The 18,168-nt window shown below is 47.7% G+C and overlaps 1 protein-coding gene across 1 annotated transcript in view; it reads left to right on the top strand.

Moving 5' to 3' along the window:
- Positions 1–6: 6 nt before the first annotated feature.
- Positions 7–18,168, top strand: part of LOC309544095 (uncharacterized protein) — a gene marked incomplete at its 3' end in the record, with an annotated part of 32,521 nt that continues 14,359 nt past the window's right edge. Inside the window, exon 1 of the mRNA XM_082276476.1 lies at positions 7–3,537. Coding sequence (XP_082132602.1) covers positions 27–3,537 — 3,511 coding nt within the window. The remainder of the gene's footprint in view (positions 3,538–18,168) is intronic.

Raw genomic sequence — 18,168 nt, 5'->3', positions numbered from 1 at the left:
TTGAAGAATGCAAGACCCTAAAGACAATGGAACTAGAACCGCAAGATACAGCGACTGAGGCTGAAATATTACAGGATGCCCCTTTAGAAGACATGCCTGAAGAAGAGTGCGTGTTTGCATGTTACGACTCTGGGGAAGATTCAGAAGAAGTCATGTTTCTGGATCGCACGTCCATTCTTGCTGAGATTTACAGACAACAGGAAGAAGCTGCTAATTACATTGCTAACCAGTCATCTTACATCAATGATTTAAAAAGTCCAGAAGTACAAGCAGACAACACAAATATTGATGAAAGCATCACAGAAGCAAGTTCTGAGGCAAATAGCACTTTACATACCAGTGCCAACGTACACGAAAAATATGATACCAATCAGTTTTCAATACAAGGTACTGGTGAAACTGATGAGATGGAAACATTGCTGGTTTATGATAAGTATAAAGAAGAAACTGGTGTTTCCATTACTGGTGAGAAAACTTCTAAATCAAGTGAAAGCAATGTTCCACTGAGGAACCACCCAGAACAAAACCGACTAAACTGGTCAGAGTCAACCAATGAAAATATGTCTAAAACCAAAAGCGAAGAGGTAAACAAAGCTTCATCCACACAAACACACCATGTACCTACTCAGTCAGCTTGTCCTGAAGATCAAGAAACAGAGTCTTTTGAATCCTGGAGATGTAGCAAACATGAAGAGGCAACAGAAAATTCCCAAACAATTGGTGAAGTTGAAGGCACTCCCGAAAAATCTTTTGAATCGTGGAGAGGTAACAAAAACGAAGAGGCAACAGAAAATGCCCAAACAATTGGTAAAGTTGAAGGCACTCCTGAGAAATCTTTTGAATCCTGGAGATGTAACAAACATGAAGAGGCAACAGAACATACCCAAATAATTGGTGAAGTTGAAGTCACTCCCGAAAAATCTTTGGAATCCTGGAGATGTAACGAAAGTGAAGAGACAACAGAAAATGCCCAAACAACTGGCGAAGTTGAAGGCACTGCTGAGAAATCTTTGGAATCCTGGAGATGTACCAAACATGAAGAGGCAACAGAAAATGCCCAAACAACTGGTGAAGTTGACGTCACTTCAGAAAAATCTTTTGAATCCTGGAGATGTAACAAACAGGAAGAAAATGCCCAAACAATTGGTAAAGCTGAAGTCACTCCCGAAAATTCTTTTGAATCCTGGAGATGTAACAAACACGAAGAAAATGCCCAAACAATTGGTAAAGCTGAAGTCACTCCCGAAAATTCTTTTGAATCCTGGAGATGTAACAAACACGAAGAGGCAAAAGAAAATACCCAAACAATTGGTAAAGTTGAAGTCCCTCCCGAAAAATCTTTTGAATCCTGGAGATGTAACAAACACGAAGAGGCAACAGAAAATGCCCAAACAATTGGTGAAGTTGAAGTCCCTCCCGAAAAATCTTTTGAATCCTGGAGATGTAACAAACACGAAGAGGCAACAGAAAATGCCCAAACAATTGGTGAAGTTGAAGGCACTCCCGAAAAATCCTTTGAATCCTGGAGAGGTAAAAAACACGAAGAGGCAACAGAAAATGCCCAAACAATTGGTGAAGTTGAAGGCACTCCTGAAAAATCCTTTGAATCCTGGAGAGGTAACAAACACAAAGAGGCAACAGAAAATGCCCAAGTAATTGGTGAAGTTGAAGGCACTCCTGAGAAAACTTTGGAATCCCAGAGATGTAACAAACTTGAAGATGCAACAGAAAATGCCCACATAATTGGTGAAGTTGAAGGCACTCCTGAAAAGTCTTTTGAATCCTGGAGATGTAACAAACATGAAGAGGCAATAGAAAATGCCCAAACAATTGGTGAAGTTGAAGGCACCTCCGAAAAATGCCCCTCTTCTTTACAGCCTGACATTGCGGTCAGTGTTGGAACTACCATAGTCCTTCTACAACATCAGACGCAGGAAACATGTTCCATAGAAAATGAAAATTCCACAAAATTGGAAACTGGAGAATCCAAAGATGAAGATGATCGCTCTATTTGCAAAGAACCACATAGCCAGGAGAGGGCTCCCCATGGTGGCAACCCGAAATTACAGCAGGATATTTCTTGGGATACTGAGCTAAAGAACAACTCAGTGTATGAAAGTAATTTGGGGACAATCAGTGAAAAGCAGGAGCCTACTGTTACCCAATCAGGACACAAGTTGAATGCAACAAAAAACAGTCAGCTCAGTGATGGTTATTTCGCTGGTTGTAACAGGGCAAGTGAAGCTGTATGTTTAGAAAGCAAATTTCAGAGTCTTGAGAACCAAGAACCCATTAAAAAAGCTGTGAAGAATTTAGACAAGTCCACCCAAGGAAAGTTATTTCCTAGTTGTACGTCAGTAAAGCCAAATGCCCCTTCCACTGGACAGTTAGTAGAAAAGGAGCTAATTGCAATGATTGAACCTATAAAAACCACCCTTTCTAGAGATGCCAAAGACTCTATAGATCAATCAGAGATCCGTGAATCCCAAACACTTCCCAAACACAATGTAGACAGAAAAATTTGTGCTGCTTCTAAATTAGATACTAATTGTGACGATTCTTTGCCTGAGATGATTGATAGGTCAAAGCAAGCTGCTACTAAAACCCCAGAAGAATCCCCACCATTGGTGGATACAGAGCCTACGTCATCTAGCATCTCAGGACGTGATGTCCATCCACGGTCTGACAGTGCCTTTTTCGATGTAGCTTCTAAGCCATGTATGCCTACAGTGGAGATGTCCAGCAACATTCTAGAGATGAGTAAGTTGTTGCAAGGGTCCTTTGGTAAAACAGAGACTTTTGATCTCAGCATTCGGTGTAGTCCTTCAGAAGCAATCACAAGCGTGCCCTCAACAGTCAAGGTTATAGACAATGATGAGACCGCTGTATCATTTGCTACATCCAAGGTCAAGGATGGAGAGGTTTTTGAGCAAGAAAATATGAAAACTCTGGAGAAAAAAAAGAAGGTTGATGGAGGACGTCTAGACAAGCCGGCACTCTCTGAAGAAACATCTACAGCATCTAGCTCTGATAGGAGCCTTCAAGGAAGGGCCTCCATAACCTTCATGAGTGATAGTACTTCTTCTGAGGAAGATCATACCCAGCAGAGACTTAAAGCCCATCAGAAGCCAGTAGAGAACATTTGCTGTGTCAATGATCCGTTATTACGTGAATCGCTAAGGCAATCTAAGGTGTATAGCACAGAACAGGACAGATGTGTGAACAGCAGTTATTTGAGTGATGTGAGGACTTCCAAGAAGTCTCAGGCAGAGCAGTGCAGCAGCAAGGCGAATTACCAGGTTAAGCTGTCGGAAATAAACAATGAGCAACCCCTTTCCACGCATGTCACCCCCCGTGCCGAAGCTGCAATGCCCCCCGCCGAAAAGAGTCTGGAGACAATAAAGCCTCGCTCCCCTGTAAGTAAAGTGCCTCCTGCAAAATCTCCTACCCCCATGCCTGGTGGAAGTCTTCATGACCAAAAAGTGGTCAGAACTCTGGCTGCCTCTGAAATGCTGGGAACCAAAAAGTTTTCCTCTGGTAAGTTTGCATTCAAGTCTTAAGCTCTGCCTTTGACTTTGCAACCACCCCTACAGAGTAATATTATTTAAAGTGGAACTTAACCCCCCATCCCCCCTACCTTGAGAGGGTAGAGACAAGGGGTGGGCGGCTGCCCTGGACGCAATGGTTCACTGTATTTCTTCTGTTACAAGGCTGACAGGAATAGTGACAGTGGCATCACTACTCCTATTAGCCTAGCACTGGGAGCTGGGAGAGGTGTGGGCTGTGTTCTCTCTTCCCCCTCCTCGTTCCTGCCAGTGGAGCACTCCTGTATTCAGAAGCCAGCAAACTTTATTGAAATGTCACACAATGACATTTTATTTAGCTCTATTGACCACCGCACGATGCAAGGCAGTAGATTGCCTTGCACTGAGCTGGAAAAAGTAGAACAGTTTGGCATCTTTGCCCTGAGCGGATGACCTTATACCAGCACTGCTTACCTGTCCAAGTGATCCAACATTGCCATACAACCATCCATTTTTTCAGCTGTCTGGGCCTGTGTCCCATACTGCCATCTTGGTCCAGCCAGGTGCCTCTTGTGTATTCAGGCAGTCCAGTCCCTGATAACATGGCAGTTCCCTCCCCCAGGCCATTGAGTGAATTGGCTCCCATAATCTCCTGGGGTATGTGGCAGGTTTTTCCCCAAGGGGCTGTGGGAGCAGGATGTCATTCTACCATAGGCTGAAATGGTGGTGGGGCCACCCAAAAAAAAAAAAAAAAAAAAAAACAGGAAAAGGGGGAGGGGGCATAGAGCAAAACTTTATTTTAAGAGTTAAGTTCCACTTTAACTAACCTTAAAATGCACCTTCTAGACATTTGCAAATGATACACAGCACACAGAGCAAACTAAGGGGTATATTTATGGAAAGAAATGTAGGGCTATTTATCCTGTGAAACTGCATGCATATTCATTTTGTGCAAATGGGGGGCAACATCTAATGTTATTAGGCTATTTTCTCTCCAGATCAAGTGTCATTTATTCACACACCAAAGAAAAATACTGCATTACGGCCACTAGATGGAGCTGATGATCATAAGAAGTACTGTAAATACTTAATATGAACACCAGCTCCATCTAGTGGTCATATTGCAGTATTTTCCAGACGCACACTTTTCTGTATGAATGAAGAACATCTGACCTGGAGAGAAAATAACTTACCAACACTGGGCTTTTTCCTCTGTTCACATAGAACAAATGTTCAAGCAGTTTTACAGTAGCTTTGAGATTTTTTAATATAAATGTGCAAAATGTCATTCAGTTAGAGCTGTAGCTAATGTTAATGGAGTGAGATATTTAAAGCTGAACTATACCCAATTTTACATGGTCCTCCCTCCTGCCTCCTTCCCTCTCCCTCTTCCACATTAGTAAAATGCACTTCCTTCCCCGGCTGAGGCCAGAATGACGTCACGGCCCCCCTGAATGGGCAGGTACGTTAAGTCTCCAAGTCTCCTTGAACCCCATGGCACGATACACATGTGCAATATCTCATGCATACCTCCTGGGATGTGTGATGTTGCCAGCCCAGACGTTGCTTGCAAGATGTCACACAGAGAATGGGCAGAGAGACACAGCTATCTGGGCATGTAAAGGGGATCTGGCCCATGCACATACACACTGTGCATGCACCATTTTTTTTTTCTGATGGTGCCATTCTAGGAGCTGTTTGCAAGATGTAACGCATGCAGATCACATAGGCTGGTACTGCCATAGACTCCTCTGCCAGATCCCTTAGACTGGTACTGACATAGGCTTCTTTGCAATGTCCCATAGACTGGTACTGCCATAGACATCTCTGCCAAGTCCCACAGGTTGGTACTGCCATAGACTTCTCTGCCAGGTCTCATAGACTGGTACTGTCATAGGCTTCTCTGCCAGATTCCTTAGACTGGTACTGACATAGGCTTCTTTGCAATGTCCCATAGACTGGTACTGCCACAGACATCTCTGCCAAGTCCCACAGGTTGGTACTGCCATAGACTTCTTTGCCAGGTCCCATAGGCTGGTACTGCCATAGACCTCTCTGTCAGATTTTATAGAATAGTACTGCCATAGACTCCTTTGCCAGATCCCATAGACTGATACTTCCACAGACTTCTCTGCCAGGTCTCAAAGACTGGTACTGTCACAGACTTCTTGGCCAGGTCCCAAAGACTGGTACTTCCATAGACTTCTCTGCCAGGTCCCATAGACTGGTGCTGCCAAAGACTTCTATGCCAGATCCCATAGACTGGTACTGTCATAGGCTTCTCTGCCAGGTCCCATAGACTGGTACTGCCATAGACTTCTCTGCCAGGTTCCATAGACTGCTACTGCCATAGACTCCTCTGCCAGATCCCATAGACTGGTACTGACATAGACTTCTCGGCCAGGTCCCAAAGACTGGTACTTCCATAAACTTCTCTTCCAGGTCTCATAGACTGGTGCTGCCAAAGACTTCTATGCCAGATCCCGTAGACTGGTACTGACATAGACTTCTCTGCCAGATCCCATAGGCTGATACTGCCATAGACTTCTCAGCTAGGTCCAATAGGCTGGTACTGCTATAGACTTATCTGTCAGATCCCATAGACTGTTGGTGCCATAGGCTTCTCCGCAGGTCCCACAGGCTGGTACTGCCATAGACTTCTCCGCCAGGTCACATAGGCTGGTACTGCCATAGACTTCTCTGTCAAGTCCCATAGGCTGGTACTGACATAGGCTTCTTTGCCAGATCCCATAGACTGGTACTTCCATAGACCTCTCTGCCAGATTCCATAGAATGATACTGCCATAGACTTCTTTGTCAGATACCATAGACTGATACTGCCATAGACTTCTCTGCCAGGTCCCACAGACTGGTACTGACATAGACTTCTCTGCCAGATCCCATAGGCTGGTACTGCCATAGACTTCTCTGCTAGGTCCAAAAGGCTGGTACTGCTATAGACTTCTCTGCCAGATCCCATAGACTGTCACTGCCATAGGCTTCTCTGCCAGGTCCCACAGGCTGGTACAGCCATAGACTTCTCCACCAGGTCCCATAGGCTGGTACTGCCATAGACTTCTCTGCCAGGTCCCATAGGCTGGTACTGACATAAACTTCTTTGCCAAATCCCATAGACTGGTACTTCCATAGACCTCTCTGCCTGATTCCATAGAAGGGTACTGCCATAGACTTCTCTGTCAGGTCCCATAGACTGGTACTGTCATAGACTTCTTTGTCAGATCCCATAGACTGGTACTGTCATAGACTTCTCTGCCAGGTCCGATAGACTGGCGCTGCCATAGACTTCTTTGCCAGATCCCATAGACTGGTATTGCAAAAGGCTTCTCTGCCAGGTCCCATAGACTAGTACTGCCATAGGCTTCTCTGCCAGGTTCCATAGACTGGCACTGCCATAGACTTTTCTGTCAGGTCCCATAGGCTGGTACCCATAGACTTTTCTGCCAGGTCCAATAGACTAGTACTTCCAAAGACTTCTCTGCCAGGTCCCATGGGCTGCTACTGCCATAAACTTTTCGGTCAGGTCCCATAGGCTGGTACCCATAGACTTCTTTGCCAGGTCCCATAGACTGGTACCCATAGACTTATCTGCCAGATCCCATAGGTTGATACTGCCATAGACTTCTCTTCCAGATCCCTCAGACTGGTACTGCCATGGACTTCTCTGCCAAATCCCATAGACTGGTACTGCCATAGACTCCTCTGCCAGATCCCATAGACTGGTACTGACATAGACTTCTCTGCCAGATCCCATAGACTGATACTGCCATAGACTTCTCAGCTAGGTCCAATAGGCTGGTACTGCTATAGACTTATCTGCCAGATCCCCTAGACTGTTACTGCCATAGGCTTCTCCGCAGGTCCCACAGGCTGGTACTGCCATAGACTTCTCCGCCAGGTCCCATAGGCTGGTACTGACATAGGCTTCTTTGCCAGATCCCATAGACTGGTACTTCCATAGACCTCTCTGCCAGATTCCATAGAATGATACTGCCAAAGACTTCTTTGTCAGATACCATAAACTGATACTGCCATAGACTTCTCTGCCAGGTCCCACAGACTGGTACTGCCATAGACTCCTCTGCCAGATCCCATAGACTGATACTGCCATAGACTCCTGTGCCAGATCCCTTAGACTGGTACTGACATAGGCTTCTTTGCAATGTCCCATAGACTGGTACTGCCACAGACATCTCTGCCAAGTCCCACAGGTTGGTACTGCCATAGACTTCTTTGCCAGGTCCCATAGGCTGGTACTGCCATAGACCTCTCTGTCAGATTTTATAGAATAGTACTGCCATAGACTCCTTTGCCAGATCCCATAGACTGATACTTCCACAGACTTCTCTGCCAGGTCTCAAAGACTGGTACTGTCACAGACTTCTTGGCCAGGTCCCAAAGACTGGTACTTCCATAGACTTCTCTGCCAGGTCCCATAGACTGGTGCTGCCAAAGACTTCTATGCCAGATCCCATAGACTGGTACTGTCATAGGCTTCTCTGCCAGGTCCCATAGACTGGTACTGCCATAGACTTCTCTGCCAGGTTCCATAGACTGCTATTCCCTTAGACTCCTCTGCCAGATCCCATATACTGGTACTGACATAGACTTCTCGGCCAGGTCCCAAAGACTGGTACTTCCATAAACTTCTCTTCCAGGTCTCATAGACTGGTGCTGCCAAAGACTTCTATGCCAGATCCCGTAGACTGGTACTGACATAGACTTCTCTGCCAGATCCCATAGGCTGATACTGCCATAGACTTCTCAGCTAGGTCCAATAGGCTGGTACTGCTATAGACTTATCTGTCAGATCCCATAGACTGTTGGTGCCATAGGCTTCTCCGCAGGTCCCACAGGCTGGTACTGCCATAGACTTCTCCGCCAGGTCACATAGGCTGGTACTGCCATAGACTTCTCTGTCAAGTCCCATAGGCTGGTACTGACATAGGCTTCTTTGCCAGATCCCATAGACTGGTACTTCCATAGACCTCTCTGCCAGATTCCATAGAATGATACTGCCATAGACTTCTTTGTCAGATACCATAGACTGATACTGCCATAGACTTCTCTGCCAGGTCCCACAGACTGGTACTGACATAGACTTCTCTGCCAGATCCCATAGGCTGGTACTGCCATAGACTTCTCTGCTAGGTCCAAAAGGCTGGTACTGCTATAGACTTCTCTGCCAGATCCCATAGACTGTCACTGCCATAGGCTTCTCTGCCAGGTCCCACAGGCTGGTACAGCCATAGACTTCTCCACCAGGTCCCATAGGCTGGTACTGCCATAGACTTCTCTGCCAGGTCCCATAGGCTGGTACTGACATAAACTTCTTTGCCAAATCCCATAGACTGGTACTTCCATAGACCTCTCTGCCTGATTCCATAGAAGGGTACTGCCATAGACTTCTCTGTCAGGTCCCAAAGACTGGTACTGTCATAGACTTCTTTGTCAGATCCCATAGACTGGTACTGTCATAGACTTCTCTGCCAGGTCCGATAGACTGGCGCTGCCATAGACTTCTTTGCCAGATCCCATAGACTGGTATTGCAAAAGGCTTCTCTGCCAGGTCCCATAGACTAGTACTGCCATAGGCTTCTCTGCCAGGTTCCATAGACTGGCACTGCCATAGACTTTTCTGTCAGGTCCCATAGGCTGGTACCCATAGACTTTTCTGCCAGGTCCAATAGACTAGTACTTCCAAAGACTTCTCTGCCAGGTCCCATGGGCTGCTACTGCCATAAACTTTTCGGTCAGGTCCCATAGGCTGGTACCCATAGACTTCTTTGCCAGGTCCCATAGACTGGTACCCATAGACTTATCCGCCAGATCCCATAGGTTGATACTGCCATAGACTTCTCTTCCAGATCCCTCAGACTGGTACTGCCATGGACTTCTCTGCCAAATCCCATAGACTGGTACTGCCATAGACTCCTCTGCCAGATCCCATAGACTGGTACTGACATAGACTTCTCTGCCAGATCCCATAGACTGATACTGCCATAGACTTCTCAGCTAGGTCCAATAGGCTGGTACTGCTATAGACTTATCTGCCAGATCCCCTAGACTGTTACTGCCATAGGCTTCTCCGCAGGTCCCACAGGCTGGTACTGCCATAGACTTCTCCGCCAGGTCCCATAGGCTGGTACTGACATAGGCTTCTTTGCCAGATCCCATAGACTGGTACTTCCATAGACCTCTCTGCCAGATTCCATAGAATGATACTGCCAAAGACTTCTTTGTCAGATACCATAAACTGATACTGCCATAGACTTCTCTGCCAGGTCCCACAGACTGGTACTGCCATAGACTCCTCTGCCAGATCCCATAGACTGATACTGCCATAGACTCCTGTGCCAGATCCCTTAGACTGGTACTGACATAGGCTTCTTTGCAATGTCCCATAGACTGGTACTGCCACAGACATCTCTGCCAAGTCCCACAGGTTGGTACTGCCATAGACTTCTTTGCCAGGTCCCATAGGCTGGTACTGCCATAGACCTCTCTGTCAGATTTTATAGAATAGTACTGCCATAGACTCCTTTGCCAGATCCCATAGACTGATACTTCCACAGACTTCTCTGCCAGGTCTCAAAGACTGGTACTGTCACAGACTTCTTGGCCAGGTCCCAAAGACTGGTACTTCCATAGACTTCTCTGCCAGGTCCCATAGACTGGTGCTGCCAAAGACTTCTATGCCAGATCCCATAGACTGGTACTGTCATAGGCTTCTCTGCCAGGTCCCATAGACTGGTACTGCCATAGACTTCTCTGCCAGGTTCCATAGACTGCTACTGCCATAGACTCCTCTGCCAGATCCCATAGACTGGTACTGACATAGACTTCTCGGCCAGGTCCCAAAGACTGGTACTTCCATAAACTTCTCTTCCAGGTCTCATAGACTGGTGCTGCCAAAGACTTCTATGCCAGATCCCGTAGACTGGTACTGACATAGACTTCTCTGCCAGATCCCATAGGCTGATACTGCCATAGACTTCTCAGCTAGGTCCAATAGGCTGGTACTGCTATAGACTTATCTGTCAGATCCCATAGACTGTTGGTGCCATAGGCTTCTCCGCAGGTCCCACAGGCTGGTACTGCCATAGACTTCTCCGCCAGGTCACATAGGCTGGTACTGCCATAGACTTCTCTGTCAAGTCCCATAGGCTGGTACTGACATAGGCTTCTTTGCCAGATCCCATAGACTGGTACTTCCATAGACCTCTCTGCCAGATTCCATAGAATGATACTGCCATAGACTTCTTTGTCAGATACCATAGACTGATACTGCCATAGACTTCTCTGCCAGGTCCCACAGACTGGTACTGACATAGACTTCTCTGCCAGATCCCATAGGCTGGTACTGCCATAGACTTCTCTGCTAGGTCCAAAAGGCTGGTACTGCTATAGACTTCTCTGCCAGATCCCATAGACTGTCACTGCCATAGGCTTCTCTGCCAGGTCCCACAGGCTGGTACAGCCATAGACTTCTCCACCAGGTCCCATAGGCTGGTACTGCCATAGACTTCTCTGCCAGGTCCCATAGGCTGGTACTGACATAAACTTCTTTGCCAAATCCCATAGACTGGTACTTCCATAGACCTCTCTGCCTGATTCCATAGAAGGGTACTGCCATAGACTTCTCTGTCAGGTCCCATAGACTGGTACTGTCATAGACTTCTTTGTCAGATCCCATAGACTGGTACTGTCATAGACTTCTCTGCCAGGTCCGATAGACTGGCGCTGCCATAGACTTCTTTGCCAGATCCCATAGACTGGTATTGCAAAAGGCTTCTCTGCCAGGTCCCATAGACTAGTACTGCCATAGGCTTCTCTGCCAGGTTCCATAGACTGGCACTGCCATAGACTTTTCTGTCAGGTCCCATAGGCTGGTACCCATAGACTTTTCTGCCAGGTCCAATAGACTAGTACTTCCAAAGACTTCTCTGCCAGGTCCCATGGGCTGCTACTGCCATAAACTTTTCGGTCAGGTCCCATAGGCTGGTACCCATAGACTTCTTTGCCAGGTCCCATAGACTGGTACCCATAGACTTATCCGCCAGATCCCATAGGTTGATACTGCCATAGACTTCTCTTCCAGATCCCTCAGACTGGTACTGCCATGGACTTCTCTGCCAAATCCCATAGACTGGTACTGCCATAGACTCCTCTGCCAGATCCCATAGACTGGTACTGACATAGACTTCTCTGCCAGATCCCATAGACTGATACTGCCATAGACTTCTCAGCTAGGTCCAATAGGCTGGTACTGCTATAGACTTATCTGCCAGATCCCCTAGACTGTTACTGCCATAGGCTTCTCCGCAGGTCCCACAGGCTGGTACTGCCATAGACTTCTCCGCCAGGTCCCATAGGCTGGTACTGACATAGGCTTCTTTGCCAGATCCCATAGACTGGTACTTCCATAGACCTCTCTGCCAGATTCCATAGAATGATACTGCCAAAGACTTCTTTGTCAGATACCATAAACTGATACTGCCATAGACTTCTCTGCCAGGTCCCACAGACTGGTACTGCCATAGACTCCTCTGCCAGATCCCATAGACTGATACTGCCATAGACTCCTGTGCCAGATCCCTTAGACTGGTACTGACATAGGCTTCTTTGCAATGTCCCATAGACTGGTACTGCCACAGACATCTCTGCCAAGTCCCACAGGTTGGTACTGCCATAGACTTCTTTGCCAGGTCCCATAGGCTGGTACTGCCATAGACCTCTCTGTCAGATTTTATAGAATAGTACTGCCATAGACTCCTTTGCCAGATCCCATAGACTGATACTTCCACAGACTTCTCTGCCAGGTCTCAAAGACTGGTACTGTCACAGACTTCTTGGCCAGGTCCCAAAGACTGGTACTTCCATAGACTTCTCTGCCAGGTCCCATAGACTGGTGCTGCCAAAGACTTCTATGCCAGATCCCATAGACTGGTACTGTCATAGGCTTCTCTGCCAGGTCCCATAGACTGGTACTGCCATAGACTTCTCTGCCAGGTTCCATAGACTGCTACTGCCATAGACTCCTCTGCCAGATCCCATAGACTGGTACTGACATAGACTTCTCGGCCAGGTCCCAAAGACTGGTACTTCCATAAACTTCTCTTCCAGGTCTCATAGACTGGTGCTGCCAAAGACTTCTATGCCAGATCCCGTAGACTGGTACTGACATAGACTTCTCTGCCAGATCCCATAGGCTGATACTGCCATAGACTTCTCAGCTAGGTCCAATAGGCTGGTACTGCTATAGACTTATCTGTCAGATCCCATAGACTGTTGGTGCCATAGGCTTCTCCGCAGGTCCCACAGGCTGGTACTGCCATAGACTTCTCCGCCAGGTCACATAGGCTGGTACTGCCATAGACTTCTCTGTCAAGTCCCATAGGCTGGTACTGACATAGGCTTCTTTGCCAGATCCCATAGACTGGTACTTCCATAGACCTCTCTGCCAGATTCCATAGAATGATACTGCCATAGACTTCTTTGTCAGATACCATAGACTGATACTGCCATAGACTTCTCTGCCAGGTCCCACAGACTGGTACTGACATAGACTTCTCTGCCAGATCCCATAGGCTGGTACTGCCATAGACTTCTCTGCTAGGTCCAAAAGGCTGGTACTGCTATAGACTTCTCTGCCAGATCCCATAGACTGTCACTGCCATAGGCTTCTCTGCCAGGTCCCACAGGCTGGTACAGCCATAGACTTCTCCACCAGGTCCCATAGGCTGGTACTGCCATAGACTTCTCTGCCAGGTCCCATAGGCTGGTACTGACATAAACTTCTTTGCCAAATCCCATAGACTGGTACTTCCATAGACCTCTCTGCCTGATTCCATAGAAGGGTACTGCCATAGACTTCTCTGTCAGGTCCCATAGACTGGTACTGTCATAGACTTCTTTGTCAGATCCCATAGACTGGTACTGTCATAGACTTCTCTGCCAGGTCCGATAGACTGGCGCTGCCATAGACTTCTTTGCCAGATCCCATAGACTGGTATTGCAAAAGGCTTCTCTGCCAGGTCCCATAGACTAGTACTGCCATAGGCTTCTCTGCCAGGTTCCATAGACTGGCACTGCCATAGACTTTTCTGTCAGGTCCCATAGGCTGGTACCCATAGACTTTTCTGCCAGGTCCAATAGACTAGTACTTCCAAAGACTTCTCTGCCAGGTCCCATGGGCTGCTACTGGCATAAACTTTTCGGTCAGGTCCCATAGGCTGGTACCCATAGACTTCTTTGCCAGGTCCCATAGACTGGTACCCATAGACTTATCTGCCAGATCCCATAGGTTGATACTGCCATAGACTTCTCTTCCAGATCCCTCAGACTGGTACTGCCATGGACTTCTCTGCCAAATCCCATAGACTGGTACTGCCATAGACTCCTCTGCCAGATCCCATAGACTGATACTGCCATAGACTTCTCAGCTAGGTCCAATAGGCTGGTACTGCTATAGACTTATCTGCCAGATCCCCTAGACTGTTACTGCCATAGGCTTCTCCGCAGGTCCCACAGGCTGGTACTGCCATAGACTTCTCCGCCAGGTCCCATAGGCTGGTACTGACATAGGCTTCTTTGCCAGATCCCATAGACTGGTACTTCCATAGACCTCTCTGCCAGATTCCATAGAATGATACTGCCAAAGACTTCTTTGTCAGATACCATAAACTGATACTGCCATAGACTTCTCTGCCAGGTCCCACAGACTGGTACTGCCATAGACTCCTCTGCCAGATCCCATAGACTGATACTGCCATAGACTCCTGTGCCAGATCCCATAGACTGGTACTGACATAGACTTCTCTGCCAGATCCCATAGGCTGGTACTGCCATAGACTTCTCTGCTAGGTCCAAAAGGCTGGTACTGCTATACATTTCTCTGCCAGATCCCATAGACTGTTACTGCCATAGGCTTCTCTGCCAGGTCCCATAGGCTGGTACTGCCATAGACTTCTCCACCAGGTCCCATAGGCTGGTACTGCCATAGACTTCTCTGCCAGGTCCCATAGGCTGGTACTGCCATAGACTTCTCTGCCAGGTCCCATAGGCTGATACTGACATAAACTTCTTTGCCAGATCCCATAGACTGGTACTTCCATAGACCTCTCTGCCAGATCCCATATACTGGTACTTCCATAGACTTCTCTGCCAGGTCCCATAGACTGGTACCGCCATAGACTTCTTTGCCAGATCCCATAGACTGGTACTTCCATAGACCTCTCTGCCTGATTCCATAGAATGGTACTGCCATAGACTTCTCTGCCAGGTCCCATAGACTGGTACCGCCATAGACTTCTTTGTCAGGTCCCATAGACTGGTACTGTCATAGACTTCTCTGCCAAGTCCCATAGTCTGGTACTGACATAGACTTCTCTGCCAGGTCCGATAGACTGGCACTGCCATAGACTTCTTTGCCAGATCCCATAGACTGGTATTGCAAAAGGCTTCTCTGCCAGGTCCCATAGACTAGTACTGCCATAGGCTTCTCTGCCAGGTTCCATAGACTGGCACTGCCATAGACTTTACTGCCAGGTCCAATAGACTAGTACTTCCAAAGACTCCTCTGCCAGATCCCATAGACTGATACTGCCATAGACTCCTGTGCCAGATCCCTTAGACTGGTACTGACATAGGCTTCTTTGCAATGTCCCATAGACTGGTACTGCCACAGACATCTCTGCCAAGTCCCACAGGTTGGTACTGCCATAGACTTCTTTGCCAGGTCCCATAGGCTGGTACTGCCATAGACCTCTCTGTCAGATTTTATAGAATAGTACTGCCATAGACTCCTTTGCCAGATCCCATAGACTGATACTTCCACAGACTTCTCTGCCAGGTCTCAAAGACTGGTACTGTCACAGACTTCTTGGCCAGGTCCCAAAGACTGGTACTTCCATAGACTTCTCTGCCAGGTCCCATAGACTGGTGCTGCCAAAGACTTCTATGCCAGATCCCATAGACTGGTACTGTCATAGGCTTCTCTGCCAGGTCCCATAGACTGGTACTGCCATAGACTTCTCTGCCAGGTTCCATAGACTGCTACTGCCATAGACTCCTCTGCCAGATCCCATAGACTGGTACTGACATAGACTTCTCGGCCAGGTCCCAAAGACTGGTACTTCCATAAACTTCTCTTCCAGGTCTCATAGACTGGTGCTGCCAAAGACTTCTATGCCAGATCCCGTAGACTGGTACTGACATAGACTTCTCTGCCAGATCCCATAGGCTGATACTGCCATAGACTTCTCAGCTAGGTCCAATAGGCTGGTACTGCTATAGACTTATCTGTCAGATCCCATAGACTGTTGGTGCCATAGGCTTCTCCGCAGGTCCCACAGGCTGGTACTGCCATAGACTTCTCCGCCAGGTCACATAGGCTGGTACTGCCATAGACTTCTCTGTCAAGTCCCATAGGCTGGTACTGACATAGGCTTCTTTGCCAGATCCCATAGACTGGTACTTCCATAGACCTCTCTGCCAGATTCCATAGAATGATACTGCCATAGACTTCTTTGTCAGATACCATAGACTGATACTGCCATAGACTTCTCTGCCAGGTCCCACAGACTGGTACTGACATAGACTTCTCTGCCAGATCCCATAGGCTGGTACTGCCATAGACTTCTCTGCTAGGTCCAAAAGGCTGGTACTGCTATAGACTTCTCTGCCAGATCCCATAGACTGTCACTGCCATAGGCTTCTCTGCCAGGTCCCACAGGCTGGTACAGCCATAGACTTCTCCACCAGGTCCCATAGGCTGGTACTGCCATAGACTTCTCTGCCAGGTCCCATAGGCTGGTACTGACATAAACTTCTTTGCCAAATCCCATAGACTGGTACTTCCATAGACCTCTCTGCCTGATTCCATAGAAGGGTACTGCCATAGACTTCTCTGTCAGGTCCCATAGACTGGTACTGTCATAGACTTCTTTGTCAGATCCCATAGACTGGTACTGTCATAGACTTCTCTGCCAGGTCCGATAGACTGGCGCTGCCATAGACTTCTTTGCCAGATCCCATAGACTGGTATTGCAAAAGGCTTCTCTGCCAGGTCCCATAGACTAGTACTGCCATAGGCTTCTCTGCCAGGTTCCATAGACTGGCACTGCCATAGACTTTTCTGTCAGGTCCCATAGGCTGGTACCCATAGACTTTTCTGCCAGGTCCAATAGACTAGTACTTCCAAAGACTTCTCTGCCAGGTCCCATGGGCTGCTACTGGCATAAACTTTTCGGTCAGGTCCCATAGGCTGGTACCCATAGACTTCTTTGCCAGGTCCCATAGACTGGTACCCATAGACTTATCTGCCAGATCCCATAGGTTGATACTGCCATAGACTTCTCTTCCAGATCCCTCAGACTGGTACTGCCATGGACTTCTCTGCCAAATCCCATAGACTGGTACTGCCATAGACTCCTCTGCCAGATCCCATAGACTGATACTGCCATAGACTTCTCAGCTAGGTCCAATAGGCTGGTACTGCTATAGACTTATCTGCCAGATCCCCTAGACTGTTACTGCCATAGGCTTCTCCGCAGGTCCCACAGGCTGGTACTGCCATAGACTTCTCCGCCAGGTCCCATAGGCTGGTACTGACATAGGCTTCTTTGCCAGATCCCATAGACTGGTACTTCCATAGACCTCTCTGCCAGATTCCATAGAATGATACTGCCAAAGACTTCTTTGTCAGATACCATAAACTGATACTGCCATAGACTTCTCTGCCAGGTCCCACAGACTGGTACTGCCATAGACTCCTCTGCCAGATCCCATAGACTGATACTGCCATAGACTCCTGTGCCAGATCCCATAGACTGGTACTGACATAGACTTCTCTGCCAGATCCCATAGGCTGGTACTGCCATAGACTTCTCTGCTAGGTCCAAAAGGCTGGTACTGCTATACATTTCTCTGCCAGATCCCATAGACTGTTACTGCCATAGGCTTCTCTGCCAGGTCCCATAGGCTGGTACTGCCATAGACTTCTCCACCAGGTCCCATAGGCTGGTACTGCCATAGACTTCTCTGCCAGGTCCCATAGGCTGGTACTGCCATAGACTTCTCTGCCAGGTCCCATAGGCTGATACTGACATAAACTTCTTTGCCAGATCCCATAGACTGGTACTTCCATAGACCTCTCTGCCAGATCCCATATACTGGTACTTCCATAGACTTCTCTGCCAGGTCCCATAGACTGGTACCGCCATAGACTTCTTTGCCAGATCCCATAGACTGGTACTTCCATAGACCTCTCTGCCTGATTCCATAGAATGGTACTGCCATAGACTTCTCTGCCAGGTCCCATAGACTGGTACCGCCATAGACTTCTTTGTCAGGTCCCATAGACTGGTACTGTCATAGACTTCTCTGCCAAGTCCCATAGTCTGGTACTGACATAGACTTCTCTGCCAGGTCCGATAGACTGGCACTGCCATAGACTTCTTTGCCAGATCCCATAGACTGGTATTGCAAAAGGCTTCTCTGCCAGGTCCCATAGACTAGTACTGCCATAGGCTTCTCTGCCAGGTTCCATAGACTGGCACTGCCATAGACTTTACTGCCAGGTCCAATAGACTAGTACTTCCAAAGACTTCTCTGCCAGGTCCCA

This window comes from Pelophylax lessonae (assembly GCF_965119305.1).
Source record: "Pelophylax lessonae genome assembly, contig: HAP1_SCAFFOLD_929, whole genome shotgun sequence".
Classification (NCBI taxonomy): Eukaryota; Metazoa; Chordata; class Amphibia; order Anura; family Ranidae; genus Pelophylax; species Pelophylax lessonae.
This window is presented reverse-complemented; position numbering and strand designations above follow the sequence as displayed.